Source organism: Heliangelus exortis, chromosome W, assembly GCF_036169615.1.
Source record: "Heliangelus exortis chromosome W, bHelExo1.hap1, whole genome shotgun sequence".
In the NCBI taxonomy this organism is placed as follows: Eukaryota; Metazoa; Chordata; class Aves; order Apodiformes; family Trochilidae; genus Heliangelus; species Heliangelus exortis.
The window spans coordinates 13,398,340-13,425,958 of NC_092453.1; the positions used below are offsets into that span (position 1 = coordinate 13,398,340).

General features: G+C 46.0%; 1 protein-coding gene across 1 annotated transcript in view; it reads right to left on the minus strand.

Annotated features, from left to right (window-relative positions):
* Positions 1-27,619, minus strand: part of TCF4 (transcription factor 4) — a 218,582-nt gene that overhangs the window by 105,246 nt on the left and 85,717 nt on the right. Inside the window, exon 6 of the mRNA XM_071729830.1 lies at positions 10,732-10,796. Within this exon, the coding sequence (XP_071585931.1) occupies positions 10,732-10,796 (65 nt within the window). The remainder of the gene's footprint in view (positions 1-10,731; positions 10,797-27,619) is intronic.

The window sequence follows — 27,619 nt, forward strand, 5'->3', positions numbered from 1 at the left end:
AAACATAGTGCAGTGAGACCTGAGTGCCTGGCAGACATTCACCTCCTCTGCTGCAACAGCACCAGAAGGCCCTGGGATATTATTATTATTATTATTTATTATTTATCCAGCACCACCAATGTGTTGGGCAATTTTTAAAGCCAGAGTAGAAGAAGGGAAAGAAAAATCCAACTTACAAAATGCTGCTCCCAAGAGGACTCAGAGGTGAGAAGCAAAGCAGAGCAGGATGGAGCTGAACAAAATGCAGATTTTAGAGGCACACAGAGGTCAGGCTCAGCCCCAGAGCCATGGCCACAGCAGCCCCAGAGAGCAGCAAAACACCAGTTGGTTATGGGGAAACCCAGTGATAAAAGGGGAACCACAAAAACCCCAGCACAAGAGGAAAGGGGAAGTGAGACTGAGCCACCAGGATGCTGGGGGAGCCCTTGGGGTGGCCCCAGGACAACAGAAGTGGGGTCATAACCCCTGAAAATGGGGGTTCTGCTCTCCAGGGTGAAGGGGGATGCTGGAGCTGATGGAAAATCTGATTCTGCAACCCCCTGAGAGGAGGTTGGAGCCAGGGGGGGTCGGGCTCTGCTCCCAAGGAAGAAGGGATGGGAGAAGAGGAATTGAGCTGGAGGTTTAGATTGGAGCTTGGGAAGAATTTCTCCCTGGCAAGGGTTGTCAGGGCCTGGCCCAGGCTGCCCAGGGCAGGGCTGGAGTCCCCATCATTCCTGGAGGGATTTCCAAGCCCTGGAGATGTGGTGCTGAGGGCCATGGGGCAGGGGTGGCTTTGGCAGGGCGGGGTTAAGGGTTGGAGTTGATGCTCTCCAAGGTTTTTTTCCAAGCCCAAGGATTGTGTGACTCTCTGCAGCCCCTGATGAGATCCCTCCAAGTGTAACTGTGCTCAGAGCCACTCCAGAGCCAAGTGCAGAGGCTGCAGAGCTCAGGGTGGCACAGCAAGCTCAGGACCCCCATGGGGACAGGTGGCATCTCCTGACCCTACACTGACCCTTTAGGGGAGGTTTAGGTTGGAGCTGGGGAACAATTTCTCCCTGGAAAGGGTTGGCAGGGCCTGGAGTCCCCAGCATTCCTGGAGGGGTCTCAAATCCATGGTCCAGCTCCTGACTGGGTGACAGGGTGTGAAATAAAGAGAGAGAAAGAGCTGGGGAAGGGTCTGGAGCAGAAGTCTGCCCAGGAGCAGCTGAGGGAGCTGGGGGTGTTGATCCTGGAGCAAAGGAGGCTGAGGGGAGAGCTTCTGGCTCTCTGCAACCCCCTGAGAGGAGGTTGGAGCCAGGGGGGGTCGGGCTCTGCTCCCAAGGAAGAAGGGATGGGAGAAGAGGAATTGAGCTGGAGGTTTAGATTGGAGCTGGGGAAGAATTTCTCCCTGGCAAGGGTTGTCAGGGCCTGGCCCAGGCTGCCCAGGGCAGGGCTGGAGTCCCCATCATTCCTGGAGGGATTTCCAAGCCCTGGAGCTGTGGTGCTGAGGGCCATGGTTTGGTGGCTGGGTTAATGGTTGGACTGGGGGATCAAGGTTTTTTCCAAGCCAAACAATTCTATGATTTTATGTGCAACATAGGTGGGACCCAGGGCCCCAAATCCTGATGGATCTGAACCACTCTGTGCTTTGGTACCCTACAGAAATGCTGAATTAAACCACTCTGGGCAAGCATCTTCAACAGGCAAAGAAATGAAGAAGAAGCAGGGGATGCTCCATACCAACTCTCCAGCCATTGGATGTCTCTTGTGTGTTTGAGGTATCAGAGGCTTTTCTTTTTTTAGGCAGGCTGGTAGAAGAACTTAGTCACTGGTTTTAATTATTCCATACATAAATAGCTGGTAGGATTCATATCCTCACACAGTCACTGAAATCTCTACTTGTCAAAAGTAATTGCTCCATTTTTATTTTTTTTCTTAGCCAAGAAGGAAAGGAATAAATCACAGAACAACAGAAACATGGCTGGAGTGTCTGCTTCCAAAAAAAAAAAAAAAAAATCTGCAAGGTCAGTGCTGATGCCAGGGGGGACTGCTGGGTAAGGAAGGAGTAACTTGAGTAACACTCAAACAATATGGTGTAAACATAATTTTTTTTTTCTCCAGCTATTAAGAAGGAGGTTTAAAGAACCTTCTGTGAAAATCAGGTGGTGAGAGTTGACTGGAAAGTGAAAGCTCTTAAAAATATGCAGCTCCTGGGCTTGTGTTTAATCTGGATCTTCCCAGAGCATTCAGGAGAGGAGGTGAAGAAATTCCCCAGGCATGCAGCAGGAACGAGCTGCTGGCTGGATGCTTTGCTCAAACACTGATGCCTCAGTTTATCCACGTACTGACCTCCCTACTTCTGCTCTAGGACTTCACATATAATTATTAAAACCTGTGCAAAGTGTTAAAAAAAAAAAGATATGCACTGGATTTTGAAACCTGGAGAGATGTGGACAACTTACAGCTTGCTGAAATGATGACTTGGATGGCTGTAAAGAAGTTTGCACAACGAGAGGAGTTTTATGGCTTGCAGGAGTGAATTTGTGGCTGTTTTACATAGAATAGAGCCTGGCAAAATTTTCTGTGCAGTCTGTGTTTTGCAAATTGAGATTATTTTAAGGATGAGTGTTCTCTGTCTCTCCGTGCTGGTGAAGGATCTTGCTTCTCCATCTTGAGCTGCTCTGTATGTGAGGTTCCTGCCTGCAGTGGCATGGTAATTAAGTGTGATTAAAGATGCTTTTCATTCCCCTGCAAAGCAGCAGGTAAGCACATGTCAGAAGGGGGTGGTGGGAGAAGGGAGCAAGTTCTGGGCAGTAAAAAGCCTGTTGGAAATGAGCAATGCCACAACCTACAGCCTGGGCTGCACAAGTGGCCACGGGGGTGGTTGTGGTGATTGTGGGAGATCCTTGTGCTCAGAAACACAGGGATGACTTGAAGAAATCCAATTTAAAAGGTGATTTATGACCTTGGTGGTGGCCTGGACAGGACTGAGACAACCTCTGCTGAGAAATACACAGAAAAACACCTTCCCTACAGCCGACCCAATGGTGACAAACACACCTGGTGTGTCCCAGAGGAGCCAGAGGCTACGGATGGGATGGATGCTTCCTGCTACATGAGCAAGAAGGCTCATTCCATGAATTATTTGGGAAGAACGTGGTTATGAGTGGGGCAAGAGGCTCATTCCATGAGTGATCTGGAAAGAACCCGGGTATGAGAAGGGAACAGGCAGCTCAGCAGAGAGCTGTGAGCACACAGCTACACGGGAGACTGCAGCCTTTGGAGAAGGCACGGGATGCTCAATAAATGCTGCTCTGTGCACCATACACACAATGAAAATGGCTCCAGCTATTATTCCACTGGACCAATTCTTTGCTTTTTAGGGTTTATGCATTTATATTAGCAAAACCTGCCAACCTCTACCTTAGATGCCAAGGAGAGCAGCCCCAGCTATCACCCCCCCCACGCCACACCACTCGATTCCAAGCACTGAAAATTGCCAGAATCATTCCAAGCCCAACCTGCCTTTTCAGTGGAGTTTTTCCATCCAAGTCTGACCAGCCCTGCACTGGGAAGGAGCAGCACAGCCAGCCCAGGGTACAGCAGCAGTGGGCAAGCACTGTTCCCTTTTAATCACTGTCGGGATGGCACCAAAAATCCGAGCGCAGGGACTGGGAAGGGAACCCAAGCTCCTGGTAGCACTCAACCACAACATAACCCCATTATTGCACATTACAAATCGCTGTGTTAGTCTGTTGCCAGGTTATAAGCTCCAGAAAGGTGCCCTTGGAATGCTCACTTCCAATCAAATAGCCCTCAGCTTAACATTTGATCCAAGGGGCTAAGAGAAAAGCACTCCTTTTACCACGAAATTGCAGCCTTGGGTTTTAGCAGTTCTTCAATTATGATCTGGACAATGAACCCATGTCTTCCTGGATGCATGAGGAATCCTGCTAAATGAGCCATTCAGACATCTGAACTGAAGTCTGGTCCTTTAATACGTTTGATTAACACGGAAATTTTATCTCTGGCGTCGTGATTTTAGTGCTGTGACATCAAAAACATTAGTCCACAACGTGCCCCTGATCACAGGAGGGGACTTTAGGGGACTTGGGACTAATTTCTGGAGCAGGAGCAACGATTCCACCTCCCAGAGTGAGATGCTGGAGCAGAAGCAATGAGAGAGGTGAAAGGAGAGAGGAGCCACCAGGTGAAATTCTACAGCCCAGCCCCACTGAACTCAGTGGGACTTCTGGCACCGACCTCCCAGGAGCCAGGATTTTATCTGCTCACACTGAGAATGTGTCCTTGGGTCCCTGAAATTTCCCTTTTTGAAGGCAGGGAAAGCTGGATTCGGGATCACCTACTCCATCTCCCCATGCATGGTTCTATTTATACAAAAATTTTAGTATGGCTGTAACCACTGAGGAGGAATTTAGGACTCAAAGGGTAAGGAGCAATTTCTCTTTGCATTTCTTTTAGTTACATGTACAACACAGCTTAATTCTATTTTATACCCTGGTTCCTACTGAGCACACCCCATCCACACGTGGCTGCCCCGGCAAGAAGTCAGAGGGTCCAAATATTTCAAGAAAACTGAACAAAGCTCTGGTTAAGAGCACGGACACTGCCCGTCTCATCACATAAAAAAAAAATTAAATTTCAGTACAGCTTTTGTGTTGTTTTTCACAGGAGGGAGAACGAAGGAGAAATTACTGTAGGTAAAGCCATTTTGCCACCAAAATGTGAGGAAACCTAGTTATTTGACTAAGCAAAAAAAATACTAAGTAATTTGTAACCCAAGACTAAAATGATCTGGCTGCCTCTCCTGAGGTCTGCAATCTGATCTTCAGAAAAGGTAGCTTGCCAATTTAATTGAGGTAGGAGTTATTTAATTTTTTTTATCTCCAGGTATAGTTTTCAATAAACCTACATGTGCCTATAATCCTGGAATGGCAGATGTGGCTCGATTATTAGAGGGGGGCTCCAGGGAATACATACAATGGATCCTCAACTCCATAAGCAGCTGTTTGGGAGGGAGGGCTGGAACGTTGCAACGCACACACATGTTCCTTAAGTGCAGTAATGTTTTGTTATTTTACTGCAGGTGGATTACCCAGATGAAATTTAAGAACTTCTTGGATACAGTACCAATAAAAGGAAAAAAATTCGTTGCCCTGATGTCCCCGCCCGAGGTTACAAATGAGCAGCAGCTCCGTGCCCCCCAGCTCAGGTCCCACCTTCTCTGTCTTCCCTCCTTTATTGATTGCTAGGGAAAGGTGGGCAGGGCATAAAAAAAAAGGAGGGAAAAAAAAAAAAAAAAGCAAGCAAACACCCCCCCAAGTGCTCTGCAAGATACTGGAGAAGGTGTTGGTGATGGAGGAAAGGAAGAGCACTTGAGAGCACGGGGCAGCCACACCACCAGAGTTATTTTTGTGAGAGTTATTCTTTAGCAGCTTAAAGCCTGATTTCAGAGTATGCATTAGTCTCAATCTCATACTGACTGAAGCACTGAAGAAGGACCTTTTAAAAGTACATATCAGATAAAAAGATAATCCTTCCTGCTTCCCTCCTCCCCCCCCTTTCTGGCTGTGCTGGACTCCTCTTCCTAGAATATTGCAGTGATTCAGTCATTCACAGCAGAAAAAGGATGTCCCAGCACTTCCAGAAGAAAAAGGAAAATGGGCAACAGCTATTTCTGTGCCTTCCCTTCTCAGGGTGAGAGGAGCAGTGTCAGGGAAGGATTTCCAGGGGTAGAGGCAGCTGGGCTGACCAGGCACTTGCTGCTGCCTGTCTCTCATTTCCATCACCCCCATTTCAAAGTTTTCCAGCACTATTTCTGCCACTTCTCTGCACAACCTCCACGGGAAACGTTCAGACTGCTGCTGGAAGTGGGGGGCAGCAAGGGACAGGAGGGAAGTGGGGAGGCTGTTGGCCCCACAGCCACTTGCTGGAGGGGAAAAAGCCAATGACTGATTTCTGCCCTGCCACGGGGAGGATAAACCATCCCATCCAGCTCCAAGGAAAACCTGAGAGCCCTCGGGTTATCCCAGCAGAAGGGAGAGGGGGCCACAAGCCCCACGGTGTCTGAAGGCTCCTGTCACCCATCACAGAGGGACAGGGGACAAGGGAAGCCGGGAGGTAAAGGAGAGAGGATGCAGGAGCACACAGGAGGAGGGATGTTCAGAAGGAGTCCAATGAATACTTGGGAGTCAGAGCTGATGGGAGAGGATCAGGAAAGCTGAACTGGGGCTGCAGGAACTTTTAAAATGAGTTTTAGGAAGCTCAGCCCGAGGTGGCACGTTCCCTGTGCCCCTGGCCACGAGCCTCCTGGAAACCCCCAGCTCCCCTTCCAGAGGGATGGAGAGGAGGGTTTGGAGCTGGGGAAGGGAGCCCAGGAAAGCAAGGAGGAAAAGAGGAGCTGGAGAAAAAGCAGTGAAAGGAAGAGAGGGAAGAGCTGAATGTTCTGTGGGGTGTGAGGGTGCAGAGATGCCTCTGTCCTGCCAGTCCCATCCCTCGGGCTCCTCGGGAGCCTGCTGTGTTCCGATGGGCTTTCCTGGAAGGAATTGCTATCCAGAGGGTCCCTGAGGAAATCCTGGCAAGGCAGGGAGCTGCAGGAGGTTTGGGCGAGCTGCCCACTGATGCTGACAGTGCTGTGAATCACACAGGAGCCATTTTGTTACAGCCTCAGCTCAGCCTGCAGCACACCCCAAGCTGAGCATCATGCCAGTGCCTGGCTTTCCTCTTCCCTGGGCTATCTGCAATCAAACTGAGGGCTCTGATATGATCTTTATCGGGATAAAGTTCGTTATATTTTGGTGGCGGATGTATTTGGTGGTTTTTTCAAAAGGGTAAAAAAGAAAAATAACAATCTGGCTGAGCTCGTGCAGCTGCGCCAGCTTTTACCTCCACGCTTCATTCCAGGGCCAGCTTTTAATGGTGGGATGGTTCCAACTGGCCTCCCAGAGTATTTCTTGAACATCAAGTAAATCAGGACATCCAAAACCAACATTTAGACTCACTTGCTAAAAGACTTAGTAGTAAAAACAACTCATCTTAGGATTTGGGGATTTTGCTTCAAGTTAAAACACCTTAAAAGCTAAGTATCTGTTACCAGGCATTTGCCAAAAAGGCATAATCCAAATTTTCAAAGGGCTGTCTAATTTATTCCCACACACAATCTCCTGCGTTGCCTTGGAAATCCTGGTGCATCTTTTCTGGCCATTTCACACTTCTCTCCACTCATTGCTTTGCTGAATTAACCAGTGCTCAGAAAAGCACCATAGCTCAGGGTGAGCTCAGTCATCCCTTAAGAAGTGCCCAGAAGGTCCAGACTGGGGTGAGCAGCACATGGAACCTTTAATTTTGGGTATCCAGGTGCTGGTGCCCTACAGAACGTGACTGGGTTCTGAACTGATGTTGGGAAACTGAAGCACAGAGCTCCCATTTCCCTCCTCCAGCACGCCCTGATGTTCAGCTCTCCCCAACAAATAATTTCTTTTATCTCTTCTTCCTTGTGGTGCTGATCCCCATCAATCCCTCTGAATCAAGCAGCAGCCTCGCTCTTCACTACTACATCCTTACAACCTGAGTACCCAACCAACAACTCAGAGGAGTGCAGGGAGCCAGGAGCAAGTTAGTGCCATCACGTAGGTATTTTTTTATTATTCCTACTGCCTTGCTAATCCCCCCCAACCCAGCACATCCAGAGAAAGGATTGATCTTTGGGGAAATGATAAGTGGCACAGAATTAAGTCATGAAGCAAAACCCTGACTTCACTGAATGAAATGAGATTTTTGTCATTAACTTCAAGGAAGCCAGTGTTTCAAAAGTGTCTTGACAACAGCTCTGCTACATGTTTCTTAGCTGCCTTTCCTCTAATGGAATTAAATAGTTCCCAAGATGAGCTTTCTGCCATTCCCACTGTAATCAGTGCTGGATTTGCTATGGTTTTCTCGGAGAGCCCAATTGGGCCCTAGGCTTGGAAAGCAAAATCATCTGGAAGGAAATGGGTTGCTGTGCATCTGACCTCTTCTCTCATTGGTGTGAACACAGCACAGGGATGAGAGCTCCCATCATCACTGCTATTTGTGTGTTGGGAGCTTGTTGGGTTTTTTTCCTACCAGAAGATTAATAGGTAGCAAGTTCAGTATCGTTAGGTATTTAGTTTTCCTTAATTGTTCCAGGAACTCATCTACAGAGAGCAATGTATCACATCTGGAGGTAGCAATTTACCTTTCAGAAATCAACAAAATCTGCACGTTCCTCCTGGGTTCAGGAAAAAAAGGAGCTCACACAGCTCCTGCTGCTCCTCCAGTCCCTCCCCAGGCTCCAGGAGCCCCTCACCACCACCACCACCACCAAAATTTCCTTTGGAATTCACCAAGTTTTTGTCAGTCTCTCCAGTCTAGAGAAGCTCATCTTGCTCAGGACGTGTGAAAGCACATCCTAGAAGGCTCACAATGGGCTTTGAGCTTTTCATTTTCTTTTAAGCCTAAAGGTTCATACTTGTTAATAATTTGGTGGATCCTGATAGTTCTGCAGCCTGGAGAACAGACACCAGATGGTCCAGCCTCAGCATTAAGCTTTATTTCTTCTGCACCTTTCAGGAATTCAAAAGGTTCTTATTAAAGAATTCTTTTTTTTTTTTTTTTTTTCCCCTTCCTGTCTGGTCATCTGCTTCATCCACATTTCCACCACACTTCAAAAAAAAAAAAACCAAAAAAACCAAAACAGATGCAGGCAGCAGAAAGACAGACCCTATTCCACGGATTGGAATTTTTATTATTTGCATTTTTGGGGGAATATTTTCCTAACATTCCTCAGCTTCTCATGAATGAAACCACAGCAAAGGAGAGGGGGTAGGCAAGGCAAAAGAGGCCACAGCATGAGTCCCATGAAGACTCCAAGCACGAGGTCCCTGCAAACCATCCCACTCCTTCAGGTGTGATGCCACTTTGAACTTGGAAACCAGCTCTCCCTTACTTGAGCATCACCAGATCATTCCAACACAGCTGAAAGAAAAACTACAAGCCAAAGAAGCAAAGAAAAGGTCTTTCCAGAGCCAAGAGAGCAACAGCATGGGATGTCCAGGAGGTTGGAGCTGCAGGGAAAATGGGTCTCACCTTAGATGGGGGCTCCAACATCCCCAGATTACACAGACCCAGGGGAAAGGAACAGATTCTGCTACCTCCCAGCAACAAAAAGCAAACATACAAGGATTTAGAAGCAAAGAGGACTGGCTAGAAATGGCTCCTCAAGTGGGCAGCAGGGATGTGGGGTTTGTGGTGCAGCTCCTGGCTGCTGCTTCCCTGCACTGGCCATCCATCCATCCATCCATCCATCCATCCATCCATCCATCCATCCATGGAAAGCTGTCCATCTGCAGCAGCCCATCCACCTCTGGAAACCTCTTTATCCACAGAAACCTTTCCCTTCATGGCAACCTTTCCATCCACAGAATCCTTTTTTGCCATCCATGGAATCCTTTCCATCCTGTCTATCCAGAGAAACCTGGGCATCCCTGGGAGCCAGGCTCAGGAGCTGGGCTGTTCCTAGCTGCATCCCCAGGGCTGGGGAGGGAAGAGGCACCAACATTGGCCTCCAAACCCTCCAAACCTCCCAGCTGATGGCTCACACGTGTGCACTGCCAACAGAAATGCCTTTTTAATTGCTCAAATGATTTCATTTTTCTCCACCAAACGTTCAAAAAACCCCCAAACAACATAAGAATAAACTGTTGCCACATATTATTAAAGAACATAAACACACAAAGGGAAAGAAGGGATCGAGTATTTCCCTTTCCTATAGGGAAATAATGTGTATTTTGACTTGGGTTTTTTTGTCATTTATTTTTGTTGTGACTCTTTTTTTTTTTTTTTTTTCCCTGGCAGATTTGAACAATATAAAGCTTTGAATATTAAGAAGGCTATTAAATTCTTTCAATAGTTTTCCAAAGTGCAAGCTTCTGCACTTCGAAAAAGGAAAGGGAGCCTTGCACTCTTCGAGAACAAAATGAATTTCAAGGCACGATTAATATTGCTCCTGAAATTAAAAAGAAAGTGTCTTTTAAGAAAATCAATTGTCTCGAAACAAAGAGCAGACTTTTGGCTATTGATAGTATTTTTAGCCTCAGACTTTCTCTGGAGACTTCCAAAGGATTCAAATGCAAAGTGCAGAGAAGCACACGCTATACCTTTGTATTACATTGGCATTTTATTATTTAATTAAACTACTCTTATTTTTCTAGCTCACGCAGCCTTCCCTTGAGACGCCTTTGCTGTTAGCCTGCTGGCCTTGACTTCCAGCCAAAAACAATTCCGAAACAAAAAGGGACAACAAATCATATTTTCACAGACATTTTTATCCCTCAATACAACCTTGTTTTCACACAGCATCGTACACTTTCGATGAAAACTACAATTTATTGCAGTAGCCACCCAAAGCCAGGGCTGCCACTGGCTCTGCCCTGGGTTTCCCTTGCCTGTGACTCCTGGGAAGGACCTGGAATGCCCAACACTGGGGCTTTGTTGGGAGGGACAAGGAGCAATAGTTCACAGCAGCCCCACCTGGGGTGGAACTGGGGCAGCCCCAGTGTTAATGGTCTCCAGGAATTGTGTCCTGGCTGGAAAAGCTCAGGCAGGAGCTTTCGAAACTCACACCTGCAGCTGGTTAGGACAGAGCCTACCCCAAAAAATGCCCAACCTGGAGATGAAGGCCTCATTAATGAGAGGATTTATCCCAACCCCTCTGCCCAGCAGGCTCTCACTTACCTGGTGGCAACCCTGGAGGTTGGAATCTCTTCCGTAGGATGCGTAGGAGCCCCTTTCTGTTTTACCTGGTAACAAAAACAAAAAAAATAGAGATGTGTAAGAGGCACAAACACATCCACAGAGCTCCTCTGAGCACTTTATGATGGTCACCACGTTTTCCTCACGCTGTTTACAGGTGTAAGAGAGGCCCTGCTGCCTGCAGGATGCTTGGAGGCAACACCAAGGGCTTCACACGTTTCCACACTGAGCAAAAAATCAACTTCCCAGAACCAGGAGTGAGCTGAGCATCCTGGTGCCCTGTCCTGGTGCCCACTGGGGACACGGTGAGTCCTGCTGCTGGGAATGCAGCTCCCTGCTCTCTTTCCCAGGAGTAAATTCCTCCTGATCCAGGTGATGGTGGGATGGACACCTGGGAGAGAGGTGCTGGTTGGGAATTCACCATTCTCTCCCAGTTCACCAGTCTCTCTCTGGCTGGGACTTGAGCCCAATGACTGCTGAGCTTCTCTGCCAGCTCTAAGTACCCTTTTTTTTTTTTTTTTCTCCCTTTTTTTTTTTTTTTTTCTTTTTCCCAGGCAGCCTTTAACACAGCTCCAAGAGCCTGCCTCGCAGTACCAGTTATGGTTACGCCATATTTACAAAGGAAAATAAAGGTTCTTTCAGGTCTGAATGGGCAGACTCGAGTGAAATCAAGAAGGGAAGAGGTGGTTTCTGCAAAGCATTAAGTCATGGCTGAGCAGCCCTGCACCACGTGCTCCCGAGACAAAGAGCAGTCAAGAGGGCTGATACAAAACATATTGACACTAAAAGACCACCCTTATGGCGAGGATAATCACGGGAGGGGGGGGGAGGAATTATCTAACAAAACATCCAAGAGCACAGTAAAAATCACTCGTAAAATTAAAGTTTTTATTACAGGCTGGGGCATAAAACCCACAACACACAGTCCCACTTACCAGGGACCAGATGCTCGCTTTATCTCTGCCTCCAAGTCCCTCCAAGACCCCCCTGCACCTCAGAGCCAGGTTTGTGTCTGGCTCTGGAGCCCCACATCCCAGAGGTGTGGTGCCAGCCCAGCACCAAACCCCCCTACACCTGCCCAAGCCGTGGAAAACATCCTTTAAGTGCCTTGAGAAATCTCAGATGAGAACAACCACAGCATCTGCCACCACCAAACGTCAGGGGCTGGCGTGGGGGAGGTGGCAGGTGAGGGGTCCCTGGCTGCCACTGTCCCCTTGGGTCTCCTCACACATCTCAGAAAGGACCCAGGGTGGGGAAGCTGTCAGACAAAAGCTGATGTGGCTCCTTCCCGGCCCTCCCAAACCTGCGTGGCCACGTTTGGGCTCCCCAAGCCTTTCCCTTCATATCCAGCTCGTAGGTTTGGGGGTATTAATTGCTATTAATTGATAAAGTTTGGCTATTGGGAGGGGTCTGGGATGAAAAATCCTTTTTCAAGTCTTGCCTTTGTTACTTGATTTTGTTTGTTTTCTACATCCAATAGTTACTTCTACAAGGGAACCTCCACAACATATTTGAAATCCGTAGGGCACTTGGACACGTAAGAACTTTGGGAAGCCCTTGTATCTGGCTATACCAAAACCATGGTTCAGAGCACTGGGAGCCTTGGCAGAAACCATTGGAAATGAGGATGGAAACGACAACAAAATTTGAATTTCTGAGTCCAGTGCTGAGAGCTGCAAACAAAATGTCTCGCTGGCACGGCTGGAGTGATGTGTGCTACTTCCCATCACCCCAAGAGGGCCAGAAAGTCTCTGCAAATAAGCAGTGAGGACTGGGGGGAGGACAAAAAACCCCAAAGAGAAAAATAGGGTCGAGGGGAACCAAGTAGAAACAGCACCACAAGGTACTTTGCCCACGATTCTGGCTGCTGCCTGGGTAGCAGTAATCTTCTTTTCTATCGTATCAGACACAGGCAGCCTCATCTTAATTTCAGTTGTTAAAAAATATTTATCCAGATACAAAAATAAACCCACTGCAAATTACAAGTTGTCAGGGTTAAAATCTACTTCTATTTGTGTGGGGGAGGATAAGAGAACAGCATAGACATGAATCATTCTCAGTAATTTGAGTGTTTCCATGACATCAATGGGCACTCGTCCAGGACTCTGTCGAAGTCTGTGAGGTACCAAAGCGGCACAGCAGCCAGCAGGAGATTGACTTTTTTTTTTTTTTTTTTTTCCTTTTTTTATTTTTTTATTTTTTTTTTTAGGATTATGCTCCTTGTAAAGATTTCATCTATAGCATCCACTTTTACCACCAAACAGATCGCTTTGGAGCTCATGAGTGAACACATTTCATTCTGCCAGTGTAAGCCTTTAACTTTATTACGTTTGCTGCTGTTGTTCCCACACGCAGCTCGAAAGCTGCCTCCTCCATTAAGAACAAATCACCCAAATTTCTGAAAAAGTCCAGAAACCACTGGCAAGATAGACACACGTACACCTCCAGCTGTAATTATGGAATTATCATACTTTTTGCACTTCGCTTTGGGGAGGGGGGGAAACATCTTTTGTACAAACTGTCCGTTTCGAATTAGCTACAGTCTAGATGTCGATTTTCTGCTTAAAATTCACTGGCACATTTCTTTCAGATAATAAAATTTGCAAGAGTGCTGGCTAATACGCAAGGGTAGGCTCTTCAGGCAACTCTTTCTGCTCCCCAAACACAAAAAGCTTCTCCTGAATTTCCACGTTTACTCTACATTCTGCATCACTCCCAGCCGCTCCAGCCTCTACCGTCCCTTTTTCCGAGGTTTGCACGAGCTAAAGCTTCACCCCTCCTTGTTTTTTAATTTTTTTCTTGGGTTTTTTGGGTTGGGTTTTTTTTTTTAGGGTTTAAAAAAGAGGGAGAGTCTACAGCGATGTAGACACCCGACGCATTCACTGCGGAATTTTCGAGACAACCCTCTAGTACTAGAATGCGGCAGCCGCTGCGGATATTTTTTGGCACAAAGACAATGGTGGCAGTGCCAAGCCCCATGGCTAAAACTCCTCAAAAGAGGCATAAGGGTAGCATTAATCGTTCGAGTCTTTGACTGCATGGACTACTGTTGTCCATATTTTAAAACCTAAAAGTACCCCTTAGTCATATTTGTCGTAAGGCAGGGGGAAAAAAAAAAAAAAAAAAGGAAATGGGGGGAAAAAAAAAAATAAGAAGGGGAGAAAAAAAAAAAAAAAAAAAGAGCCTGAAATAGAGATGAATAACAAATCTTGTCAGACATCTGATTAATTTTTTTCTACCTAGAGGACCAAATGCTGAAATGTGCCATTTGTTAGCGGCGCTCCAAAGACGCCACACGATCTGTGCCCTTCCGTGGCTTTCTGATCTGACAATTGAAACAAAGCTCCATGGAAGAAGTTGACCTACAAAGGCTGGGGAATAACTTTCCAGCCTGCACTTGTTCTCTAGGTAAGGCAGGAAAAGCATCTCCATTCTTCTCGGAGGCAGGAACTTAGCGTGTGGGTAAATATATATATATATATTTTTTATTTTTTTTTTCCATTAATTGACACAATGCATGCCAATCAAAGGAGAGACAAAGAAAGAACTACAGGCAGCTCCTGTTTTCTGACAAACACCAAATCTCAAGTCTCTGCTCTCTAAATACCTCTAGAAAAAGCACTGCTTATCTTCACTAAGCTAAACCGATTGCTTCATAAATATTTTGTTTGCATTTTCCTTTGGCTGCAGAAAACAAAAGCAGCCCGGGATTGCCAATCAATCAATAAAGAAGCCACTTGCCTTTCCATGGTGCACTTTGAAAAATTAATCAAATTAAGTAGAAAATTTCAGCAACTTCCAAAGCAGAAATGCAAGTCCTCAGATTCCCCCCTCTCTTTTCCCTGCCCTGGGAGATAGGGCACCTTAGCTTTTTTCTGGTGGGCAGATTGAGAGGCACGAGGCAACTCTTTCCATCTGCAAAGAAAAGGAAGTGAAGCTATTTCTATAAATGACTTCAGTTCAAGGTTTGCATTGATTTCATCTATGACAGATTTTTTTTTAATTTTTTTTTTTTTTTCCCCAGAGATGAGTTTGACCAGAAGATTCTAATTCAGGTTTCTGCTGCCCTGCTCGGGGTTTAGCTCTTGGTTAGACTGAAGAAAGGAAACCTGGCTGGGAAGAGACAAACAAAAAAAAGTAATTGTTTTTACAGATTGGAATTCTAATGGCTGCAAATTTGGGTCTTCAACCTATTTATTTTATTTTATTTGGAAATTAATGATTGTTCCCTCTGATGTCTCTTGTCTTGAATGCATCCTGAAGGGAGCCCAAGCAATTCATGGATGGAGAATGACAAATGAAAAGGGAATTCAGTGCCCAAGTCAGACCAGGCAGGGGGACACGGAGCTGGGGGACATTTGGGAAAAGGTTCTGAGCAACCAAAGAATGGGCTGGACTGCCCAGTTCCACATTTGTCTGGGTAGAAAGAACACACCCATGGTACCAGCCTGCCATGGCTTTATTTGCATGGTTATGAGGAGCAGGAAGCAGCTTCTGCTTTCATCTATAGGTCCTGAATTCACTTTTTTTTTTTTTTTTTTTTTTTTTTGGTGCTTGTTTCAGTCTGGTTGCACAAAAAAGGAGGGATCTGAGCATGCCAGTGCTGGACTCATCCCAGTGCTCACTACTGGGAGCCAAGGTCCCCAAACACCAGCCCTGCCTGACACGAGGCACGGGCACTGCTGACAGTGACAGCCACATTAAGCACTGGGGGTTTTAATAGCATTATTTACATTTTATTTTTTTTTTGCCTCAGAGATTTGAAAGCCTGACTCATTTCAGCAGAGAAATCGAGGTAAAATTTGTATAGAATTAGAAAAGGCTCGTTGATAGAAATGAGTCACTGGATGCTACATGCTACACCTAAAAGCAGCTCCCACTCAAACATCTACCCCTGTCCCTCCATGGACAACCTCCTGGGCCCTCCACAAAAAAAAACAAACCCATATTTTCATCAGAGAGTCCAGCAGGCAGCTGCTTGATCTCTTCTGAACTTCTGAATAGTCTGTTCTTCAAACCACCAAAACCAAAAAACAAAACAAGCGAAAAAAAAAAAAAAAACCCAAAACCAAAAACCCAAAAAAACCCCAAACCCACCCCAAAAATCCAAAAAACGCCAGGGGAGGAAAAACAGACCAAGAAAATGTTTTTAAGGATTGAATGAAATTTTGGGGGCTCTTAATTGCACGATGCAGATCCAAAGGCTGTCCCTGGCTGGAGGCTTTTTCTGAGACAGCTCAAAGCTTTGCCCAGTAGATTCTACTGGGCAGGCAGGGATGCTCCAGGGTGGGCAGGGATGTTCCCAAGGTGAGCAGGGATGTTCCCAAGGTGAGCAGGGATGCTCCCAAGGTGAGAAGGGATGCTCCAGGGTGAGCAGGGATGTTCCCAAGGTGAGCAGGGATGCTCCCAAGGTGAGCAGGGATGCTCCAGGGGGGGCAGGGATGTTCCCAAGGTGAGCAGGGATGCTCCCAAGGTGAGCAGGGATGCTCCAGGGCAAGCAGGGATGCTCCAGGGTGAGCAGGGATGTTCCCAACGTGAGCAGGGATGCTCCAGGGGGGGCAGGGATGTTCCCAAGGTGAGCAGGGATGCTCCCAAGGTGAGCAGGGATGCTCCAGGGTGAGCAGGGATGCTCCCAAGGTGAGCAGGGATGCTCCAGGGTGGGCAGGATGCTCCCAGGGCAAGCAGGAATGCTCCAGGGAGTACAGGGATGCTCCCAGGGCAGGTAGGGATGCTCCAGGGAGTGCAGAGATGCTCCCAGGGTGGACAGGGATGCTCCAAGGCAGGCAGGGATGCTCCCAGGGCAGGTAGGGATGCTCCAGGGAGGGCAGGGATGGGTGATGGATGGAGCAGCTCCCAGGTAGCCAGCAGCAGGGAATTGGCAGGGGAAAAAGTGACCCTTGTGCTCAGACTACAGGGAAAGGTGCTGAAAAGGTTGGGTGGGCATCATCCCTGCCAAGTGGGGGGACAAATGGGTCCCAGCAGTAGCAGCCACTGGGGGTCTGGCTGCAATTTCTCCTCTTTCAGTCTTTAAACAGGAGAGAGAGTTGCTCTGCTTGGGCGAGTTACTCCCTGGGGCTTGGTCTGGGTTCTATATCCAGACTTTTCCAGCACTCCCTGCCACAGGATATACAGTTAAAATACAACAGATTGAGTTGAGGGAGTGTTTGAAGATCATATTTTACATCACAAAGAATCTCATCCGATGGTAATAGAAGTATCATGTTAATGAGCTATTCCTGCTTTGTGCTATATGTGAAGTACAGACAATAAGGAAGAAATCCAAGAGATTTTCAGCAAAGTTGGTGCAATAAGGTTCACAAAATAGTACAAATGACACAGCAACTGACTGAGGGAAGCTGCACAAACTAGATACAAAGCTAAGGGAAGGTATTAATGCCAATAAGCTGAACGGCATCACGCCCCAAAATGTTGCAGAAAGATCTTTTTGAGGCTTTTTGCCCCTGCACTGCTGCACAGTAACCAGTAATGGTTCTGAAAGATGTTACAATGCCAGAGCAAGAACCACCACAAAGGGAGAGGTGTTTTGTTGTTCTGTTTGGTGGGTTTTTTTTTTTCAAACAGCACCATCAAAATGCAAAGGAAATTAAATCCTAAACCCTGTGCTGAAATAAAGCTACAGAGCCAAGCTGTGCAAACTAAAGGAAGGAAACCCAGAGAACTCAGCACTCACTCACCTCATCGGGCTAGAGCTTAGGCTTCAATTTAGGCAAATCTGATTCCCCAACATCCCAAAAGACAAAATACAGCCCTACAAACACACCAAAGGTGTATGTGTCCCTCTCTACCCCTCACACACAGGGATGGGCAGGGATCTGCTGCCTGGGAAGGGACCGACCCGGCGCTGCCCATCCCCAGCTCCCCTGTCTCTCCTATCCCTGTTCACTTATTCCATGAAAATACCAGACCCCTTCCTATTTTTTTTTCTTTTCTTTTTCTTTTTGTCCCTGCTGTCTGTTCATGAAATATTGGACCCAAACCAAAAGGCTGAGGCAAATTGTTCAATCTATTTCTGCAATCTCCCAAATAATAGTGTCTATTACGGGGCAGCGGGCGATCTCGCTGCCTGCACTCTGTTTGCCTTGCTTTTGAAGCAAGATAGCTGTGGGTAAAGCTACACTTGAAGCTCTAAGAACGTGAAGAGAGAACACCAAAGACCATATTTTACCAGATTTATATTAAATGGTCCCTAAATCCTTGACTAGTCCCACCGAAATCAATCAGATTGCAAAGATTACCCCGCTATCCTGTAAAAGACAGGCTTGATGCTACTATTTGGTTCTTTGCCTGGATGATGCAGCTGCACCAGAGGACAGATTGTGTCTAATCCAGTCAGGACAAGCTCGCTGCACCCTTTGTGACAGGTTTTCAGCACCCTGAAGTAAAGCAGGGGACAGGCAGGTACTGGCACTGTGCGGCCGTCGCTGCCACCAAGAGCTCAGACAGCGGCCGAGGCCCCGTAACGAGCTCCCTACCAAGCACAGGCATTAATTGAGACCAGAGTAATAAACTTTGATAATTAAATCAGGTATTGAAACACAACAACTGCTTCTTCCCATGCTGCCCAAAGCCATGGCACCTAAGGAGTCTGAAGCCCCCTAAAAGCCTCCTCCTTGTCGCGGGGCTGAGAGAGCCCCGAGCACCCGGGCACCTCCGCTCCGGAGCTGCCAAGGGAAGAAGAAAGAAGGTTTCTGGGAAAAATCCCTCCTTTTGAGTGAGGATGCATCTGACTTGGTAAACACCTTCAGCCTGCTTTTCCTTTTCATGCCTGCACGGCGTTTCAGGCTGGAGGAAAGGATTGCCCTGATCTCAGCACCTGGATCCCGCTGGAAACGGGCACGTTTCTTTGGGAGAGGAACAAAAACTCCAAGGAAACACATCCACCGTGTTCCACTTCTCATTCCTGGAATGCCTGATAGTCAGAAGATGGGCAGGGGATGAAGACAGGCACCAGAGAGCAACAAAAAATACACCAAAGGCATTATCTACTACAAAAGACTCAGAAATAATAAAAAGGGACATTTTCATAAAGAGATGAAACAAAACCCATGCTGGAATAATACTCCAGACCTGAGAGCAATATAGAAGAATTGAATGCAAAGCATTGGATATTGTTTTATCCTAAGTAAGCCTCACAGGGCTATTTTAAATTGAAATACTCTGCAGGGTGATCCCTCCTCATTTGTTCAGGGATGGGTTCAGGAGATCTTTATCGTGGATCTGGAAACCTGGCTTTTCACTCAAGCATGAAAACAGAATCACTTTAAAACAAGTTAGATAAGGATCTAAGGCCACCAAAGACACAGAATTGAAAGGGGACAATAAACCTTCCCCCAGCCCAAGCCTGGCCTCTAAATCTTTGCTCTGTAAACCACCCCTATCTAGTGGTGTTTATTAAAAGGCTCCTAACACAAACTACACGAGCAAGGATAAAGAGCTCAGGAGCCTTATCACTCAGATTAGGGATCAAATCCACACCTCGGCATGACAAGCAGCAGCCACAGCCATCAGACAGCTCCTTTCTCTCCCAAAAGGCTCCATCTCAGGGTGCTGGGTGACAGCAATGGGACCCCCAAAGCCACAGCCCAGCCCTGAGCCTCCCCCCTCCTGCCCGGAGCCCAGCTCAGCAACAAACGCTGCCCACAAGCACTCAAGGACCTTTTTCCAAAGCTCGATGGCAAAGATAATTTTTCAGATTTTAGCACCAAAAGCATCAATGCCTTGGGAGCAATTCACCTCCTGGTTTCCCTCATTTTCATGAACTATCTGCAGCTACAGACAGACCCACCCGAGTCTCTAATACTGCCTGAGATTAAATACCCAGTTCCATATCAACAGAGAGAGTATTCATCTCTAATATTGTTCAGTACAACAAAATTAAGGGAAAAAAAAAAATAAAAAAGCAAGCTACTATTTATTTTTGTTATAATTTCGATGTTTTAAAAACAATGGGTTGGATAATTTGGATTAGCTAAGCAGACAAAACAAACTCCAAGCTTGTCAGTGGATGGCAAAACATCAGGAATGATGTGGTAAATATACTGTAACATTATGAAATACCCAAGAGTCTCCAGTCGGCAATATCCAGCAGAGGGCATGCAGACCCTAATAAGATTTTTACACTTGAGAACTGACATTTCCTAAACATTTGGGGAACAAACAATTTGGGCTGAGACTACAGGGAAACTCATAGCATCAGTCTCCAGCACTGTCAGATCTAGACTGACACAGCTTGCTGGTGAGAAGCAGCCCAGCAGTGATGATTCCTGCTCTGGGAGGAAAAAAAAAAAAAAAACAGGAAAAAAAATCACCTTGAGACAGGGATTTCCCACCCCTACCCTCTGACAATGTCCCTTTTGCTGCCAAATGCAAGGAAAAAATAATAATAACAAAAAAATTCCCAGTCCTTATTCCAAACTTCCCACCTGAAAGGAATTCTGAACGGTGGAGCAAAATGCAGAGTGAATTCCAGTTTATTCTCTCCAGTGAATTCCAGTTTATTCTCTCCAGGTGAAATATCAGCTGCTGTTATTAAATAAAACTGAGCACTTATAGTGAGGCCGATTTGGTATCCTACATTCTTGGTAATTATTCCACAGAATGGGATAGTAGCATTACCTGTGCTTTTTGCTCAGTACTCGATAGGGTTTTATTATGTTAAAGAGAGAGGAAATTAAAAAAAAAAATAGAATTATCCAGAATAAAAAGAAAAAAAAAAAATTGTCCTTTGCCGTGTCTGTTTCAGAAATGACTCACTTCAGTTTCCATGACAAAAAACTTTCTATCTGCCCATGCTTTCGGGTTCCCCAGTGGAAGCAGTTGATTCCCAGCTCACAGCCCTGTTCCCTGTTTCCAGAGAGGTCCCGAGGCCCCCGGGAGCCCCTTCCAGCCCCCCCCGACCCGGGAACACAAAGCGCTCCCGGCCCGAGCGCGGAAACCACCGCTCCCGACCTTCACCTCCACCGCCAGCCCGGAGGAAGGGGGTTCTCCTTAGCAGATAATAGATTTCTTTGGAGTTTCAGTAGCCCTGGGAGATGAACTTCATTTCCAAGGTCTAGCAGGCAGGCGGCTTAGGTTACATGTAGGTCAGAATAAATAATACTCATCCCTCGGCCAGCGCGGGCTGCGCGGCGGCAGCAGCCTAAGTTGAACTGACAAGGCTTTATTATTCCTAAGCGCTTGATTCTGAAACATTTGCACAATCTGTTAAGTCCAGACAAATTTAAATGGTTCTGACATGCAGCCTGCTAGGGTCAGTGACAGGGATAATGCCTCTTTACGTGGGGAAAATTTTGTGGCATATAGGTCACTCTCTTCAGGGGAATCGCCCGCGTGTCTCTTCCTCGCGTTTCCAGCGCAATCCTTCATCCCGCAGCCTGGAGCTGAGAGGGAAATGCAAGAAAGGAGCCGACTGCTCAAAGCAAAAATCTGCTTCCAGGACAATCCATTATATCTGACAAGTTAAATGTTCCATGGTAGACCATATGGCATCGGAGCAGGGCCGACGATGGAAGAGGGAAACTCGGCGAATGCATCACAATTAAGGAGTTTTGACTATAGACTTTACTTTGATTTACTTGGATTTTTTAGGAAATTTCGCCTATTTCGCTCTTTCCATTTTCATACAGCCCTCCCAAAGCCTCCCCTCAATTTACCAAGCCAGCTATATGTGCACGGGTGGTTCACCAAAAGGATTTTATCCAAAATCTTACGTTCTTGGTTACCTTAAACAGCATTTTTAGCCCTGGTAAATTTGCTAAGTGCTGGGGCCTTTCTCTTATTAACTACCATAAACGTTACTAACCGTTTGGTAAAGAACAAAGACAAAGCAAAGGCAATCAGAAGAAGAAAGCAGCATAAAATCCCTGTCCCCAGGGCCTTCTTGAGGAGTTCTCAGGGGAAATGTTACCCCAAGGAAGGGTGCAGAGCCTTGGGACTGAGGGTGAGCAGGAGGAGCCACCCAGCAGCCACCCCACAGAAACCCACCTCAATCTGGGGGTAGCTATTTTTTAGCAGACTGAACCCCCATTGTCAGGAAAACTCCTCCAAAGGCAAGATAACAGCCCTGACAGTCTGAAAGATCTTTCCATCCTCCAAGGCCATGACTTTAGGAGCAGGGGAGCCTTCTCCCCCTTCCACCTTACGTGGCTGTTCACTGCACACAACTGCAGGAGCCCCCAGCTCCCACTGAGGTTTTTTTGTCCTTCTTTTCCTTAACCAAACCACACCACTGAATTCACCTGACACCAGTAAACAGCCCTTCCAGAGCTCCTTGCAAATGCTCTCCTCTGTGCAAGAGGCCACAAGGACTCGGATGAACTTGTCCTTCCCTGATCACACAGGTCCTGCTCTCACTCCGAAATAAAACCTGCAGAAATAACTGTGGAACCATTTTTAGGCAATGCCCCCGGGGTCACGATGCAAAAAATAAAGTAGGTAACCAAAGCTCCAGCCTTATTTAGGCATTTCCATAAAGTCCCAAGCCAGTGTCACTGCTGGAGCCCAGCTCACCAAACCAAAGCCCTTACTGGGCTCTAGAATGTCTTTTTATTCACAATGATTATTTATCATCATTTTTCAGGCTTAAAATCAGTAATTTTCCAACAATTTCATTCTCTCATCAAGGCTCATGGGATGAGCCCCTTCCCAGGATGGCACAGCCATCCCACCAGCAGATGTCCACAAACCAGGGAGGCTCTGGGATCTGCTGGGAACACCAGGAATCACTTGATGAAGGAACTTGGTAGCTTTATAAACAGGATTACACAGAGCTGTGTCTCTCTCCAAGAGCCTCTGAGCAGCCCAGTGTCTTTCCTGACAGAGACCAATGCAAATTTCAATTTAAATCCATCCCTACCTTAACATTTTGGGGAATTAATATTTTTAAAAATCATTAATAGGAATACTGGGTTACTTTACTGAAGCAGTCATTCCTGAACTTTGAAAACATCTATTTCAGTGGGAAAAAGCAAGTTCTTTTTCAAAGATATATTTAATGGCATTGTCACTCCTTAGAACAAACCATTTCTAGGTTACTTTAACCATAGAGTTACTGCCACATTTTTGCAAAATCATCATTGGTTTTGCTGCCACGAGCAACAAATGAGAGCAGAAAGATGGAGAAAACGCTCTAAAAAATTTGAAAATTTTTAGCAAACTGAAAAGTTCCAATGTTGAACTTGGGAGCTGAGGCCCAGCCCAGGCAGAAGGAGAAGGTGCTGCAAACAAAGCCCCTTCTGCAAGCCAGGCTGCAGGAGCTGGATGCCGGGCTCCAGTGCTGCAGTTCTTCACACAGATTTTAAATTTATTATTGATTTAGCATTGAGTCCTGCAGGCACTGGAACAAAGCCCCTGCCATTAGGAATGGATGCTTTGGTGGCACGTGCTCTCATTTTTTAAAAAAAAGGTGTTTTATTTTTTTTTAAATGTGTTTAATTCCCACGCGTTAAAAGGACATCGACTTCTCCCCAAGTGCCACTTCTTTCCAGACGTGTTTGTACACCTGCAGGTTACTGTCAGAGATGACAGAGCAGGATTTCTGTGTTTGTCTCTTTGTCCCAGAGCTGCCACCAGTCCCATCCCAGTCAAACCAGCTGGATAGAAGGGAACCATCCCACGGGGCCGGGGGCAGCTCCCGACTCCTTCGCACGGTTCACGGCGGTTTGTTTTATTATTTTTTTTTTTAAAATCTGATTTTGCTCTTTTTTTGGTTGTTGTTTTGGGGTTTTTTTCCTCCCAGAAAAATTCCCAGCGAGCTCAGGTGCCACTGGAAACTATTTATTGTTTAATTGGGCACATCCCAAAGAGATAATGGCTCTTTAAAACACTCCTGGCGTCGGGGAGCCACTGGGCTAGCACCAACGAGAAGACAAACGGTGGGAAATTGATGTTGGCTGGAATAGGGCTCTATAGGCTCGTGGAATAAACTCCCTGCTCCCCAATACCCCACCCGAGGTGGCAACCAGCTGGGCCACCCCCAGCCACGGCGTGGCCACCGAGCAGAGAAGGAGGGGGGATGGAAAGAGAAACGCGGCAAAACCCGCACCGGGGGGGGGGGAAAGAAAAAAAAACCCCAAACAAAGCAGAACAAGGCAGATATTTGGGCTTTGTAGATCCCACTGCTAAATCCTGATCAACGTTTTTATTACTAATTAAAATGTCCATATGGTAAAGCAACACCTGATCCAAGGAGCTTTTAAGTACAAGCGATTGTCAGTGTCGAACTTGTGCAATTCGTTAGCAAATCCGAAATTTTGGCTGGGATTTGTTTTGCAAGTGCACTTTTTTTTTTTTTTTTTTTTTTTTTTTTTTCTGAGCCATTAATGAAAGAGAAGCAGAACTTTGGCAGAGTGATACTTCCCCTGTCTCGGTTTTAAACAAAACACGTTTAAAATGAATGGAGAAGTGTAAGTAAAGAAAAAAAAAAAAAAAAAAAAAAAGGGGACTATTTTTTATCTCTGTATCAGAAAGTTAAATATAAAAGATATAAAACTTAATGGAGATAAAAATTAGGCCAAGTACAGGCCTAGTAAGTACTGGAGACCCAACACCTGCCATGAAAAGTGTTCCAGGAGCCCTGGGGCCACCCCAAGAACCTCGCTGGGACATAAGGCCACACTTGGGCAGAATTTTTACAATTTTGGGACACTAGGAAGGGAAACCAAGCTACATGTGGTACCCCTGGGACCTTGTGAAGCTCCCTGATGTATTTATGACAAATGTGCTTTGATTTTTCAGAAACTTCAAGCTCTCATAGCTCCTTCTCCGAGTGAGGAGCAATTTTTACCTTAAGGAATTGTAATGGAAAAATTATTCTTACAAGAAATGTGCTCAGGAAGGTGCTGGTAGACTTAACCCAGAGCAGTTGGGTATCCCTGTCACCTGCAAAACAGCCAGAGAGCAGAAAGTTGCAAAAATTGTAATATTCAGCCACTTTTGAGTGGCTTGAGCTGTAATTCCTTTCTCCCAGGAATAATCCCTGGTGAGATCAAGGTTGGTTCAACCCTCAACTTTCCACTCTCTGCCACGGCAACCACAGGAAATAATAAATAATTACTTAATTTGTTTTTCATTCCCAGGTAAATCATGGCTGGAATGGTAAAATTCTGAAAAGGTAAAATTTAGAGGCAGGGCAGAGCTTGGAAGCAGCTTTAGAGGACTGGAATAGGAAGGGCAAGGGTGGTTTTTTCAAGGTAACCCAGAAGTGCCAAATCATGTCAGGACTTTGCTGTGGATTGGAAAACGAAGGCTGCCTTTCAGGGACAACAGGATTACATCCCAGAAAACAGAAAAAATCCTGCATGGGCTTCTGGAATTAAAAGCATAAAATGGCCTGGTTGATTAGGAAATTTATTTTTAACTAAAAAAAAAAAAAAAAAAAAAAAAACAGAAAATATCAACATGGACTTGAAACAAAGTAGTTTTGAAAAAGCCAAACCATGCAAATTAGAAGGGTAAGAAGACAATCTTATCTTCTTGAGTTCATCTTCCAGCAGGGTTTGAAAAACTCTGGGATAATTTCTTCTTCTCCCCTGCCAGAGGAAGAACTCCCCCCACCTGGCAGCACAGCTGTAGGAAGGGGCTTCTCACCCCCAAATACTGCAACAGGGACAAAATCACCCAATCATTTTATTAATTTTTTTTTTTTTTTACCACTGCTGAGCTGTTTATTTCTTCCAATCCCATAAATTCTTTTTTTTCCCCTTGACAACCACCACTAATTTCAGCCGCATCACTTCAAGGGCTGATTATCAGAAAAATGAGCTATCTGTAACTTAAAATAAAGTTTCTGGAGAAAGCAGAGCACTCTGGTTTCCTCCAAGACCTGGGTTATCACGCCCTGAACCCAGCAGTCAGCTTGGAATATTTTACCCCCGAGTGCCCTGTGATTTTATACGACCAAATAAACACATATAAAATATATATCACACTTCTACACAAAGGCTTCTCCCCTTCATGCTGAGAACCAAACCACCTCTCAGTCCAGTCCAGATCCCATTGCTTTCCAATCCCCATAAACTAAAAAACCCCAAATAAGAATTTATTCAGTTCAGATAACACATACAAATAAAGCCACCATGATAAATAAAGCCACCAGGAGTTTGATTTTTTTTTTTTTTAAGCTGCTTGTAAGGCTGTATTTAAGCTTGATGAAGTATTCCCAGTTTCTTTGGAGCTTCCTAAACACAACCCCATCTCCCCTGAAGCCAAGGGGATGGTCACAGAAGGTGACAAGGACTGCCTGGCCCTCAGCAAAACGATCTCCAAGTTTTGACCAGGAGGAAACAAACTCACAGCAAGCTGAAGGTTCCACTCCCAGTTCAGATTTTTAAGCCCAGTAGCACCCCAGTACCCTGAGGAAAGCTCCTGAGGGAGCCACAGGAACTCCCTAAACTCCAGGAAGAGGAATTCTCTTTTTTGCCTAATATATTAATATATATATTGTTAATAAATATTTAATATATAAATACACTAAACGCACTTTAAGTACCCTGATATATATATATTTATATACATTTATGACAACTACACTTTGATTTTCAGAAACTTCAAACTCTCATCCCCTTCTGGGGGTGAGCAGTAATTCTAATGACAAATATTCTTAGAAAAAAGTTGCTCAGAAAGGTGCTGGCAGTTTGTTTGGCCTTTTCTTTTTTTGTTTGGGGGTCGGTTTGTTGGTTTTTCAAGCAAATGTTGAACTTCTACCTCTGTGTCTAACCAGCCAAATGTGGTTTTAACTTCTTCTGCCACTGTTTAAAGATGACCAAGGTTTTCATCTCAAGTCCTTTCAGCAACAACAGGGAAAGTTTCCTAAGTCGCAGATTTTAAACTGAGCCCCCCAAAAAAAGACTTTTGGGGGGTTGAAAAGGCACCAACCACAGGGGGAATCTCTGTCCAAAGGCAAGACAAAAGGCAACACCATCTTGAGCAGTGGCTCAGCAATAGTTGTGCCCTACAGAAAGGAAATAAAAAAGCTCTCTGAAACCTAAGAATGAACCTATCTATTCAGCTTGCTTACAGGTGACATTGCACCATCTGCTTGGGCAGCCTGCCCGTACAAAAGGAAACTACAGCACAAAACTCAAGCCTGATGCAGCTTAAAGACGTAGCTGGGCAAAAAAATCCCAAGGATTCCACCCAGCAACACGACTCAAAGGTGTAGAGATACACACCCAGCTCCAAAAAAGTTCCTAAAATCCAGCGACCTGTGCTCCAAAGGCAACCAGAGCTTGGGTTGCACCCCCAAGAAGTCCTGGGGAGGGGAGATGGATCAGCCCTACCCCATCCTGGGTGGCCCTGGGTGCCAGGGCCAGGTCCCAGGTGCCAGCATGGCACAGCCCAAGGTGCCACAGCAGTGCTGGGGACAAGACCCCAGCCCAAAGCCACCACCTTCCTGGGAGGCAGATTGAGGGATGTGGCTGCTCAGGAACAGGGAAAAGGCAGGGCCACATCCTGCAGCCCTGCTGAGCCCCCAGGCAGGTGATGCCATGGGCTGTGCTGAGACAAGAGGAAGCCTGGGCTGGCTGAACAACTCCAGAATTCATTAGAGACAGCCCAGAGAGAAGAGCCCACGTAAAGCCTCGTTTTCTCAAGGCTTAGTAGGACGCAGGTATAATAAAAGTCAAAATAGATGAGGGAAAAAAACCAAACAACAAAACCAACAGAAAAAAGTTTTACAGAAATTTCCATATTCTGGGGAGAACTCGGAGTTATTTCTGAAAGAGCCTGATGCTTGTGCCCCAAACTATTTCTGCATCAGAGTTGTTGTTTTGCTTGCATTCTTGTTTTTTTTTTTTTTTTTTCCTGCTGGGGAGGGGGAGCTCGGGGGCTAGGGCTTTAAAGAGTTAAAGGC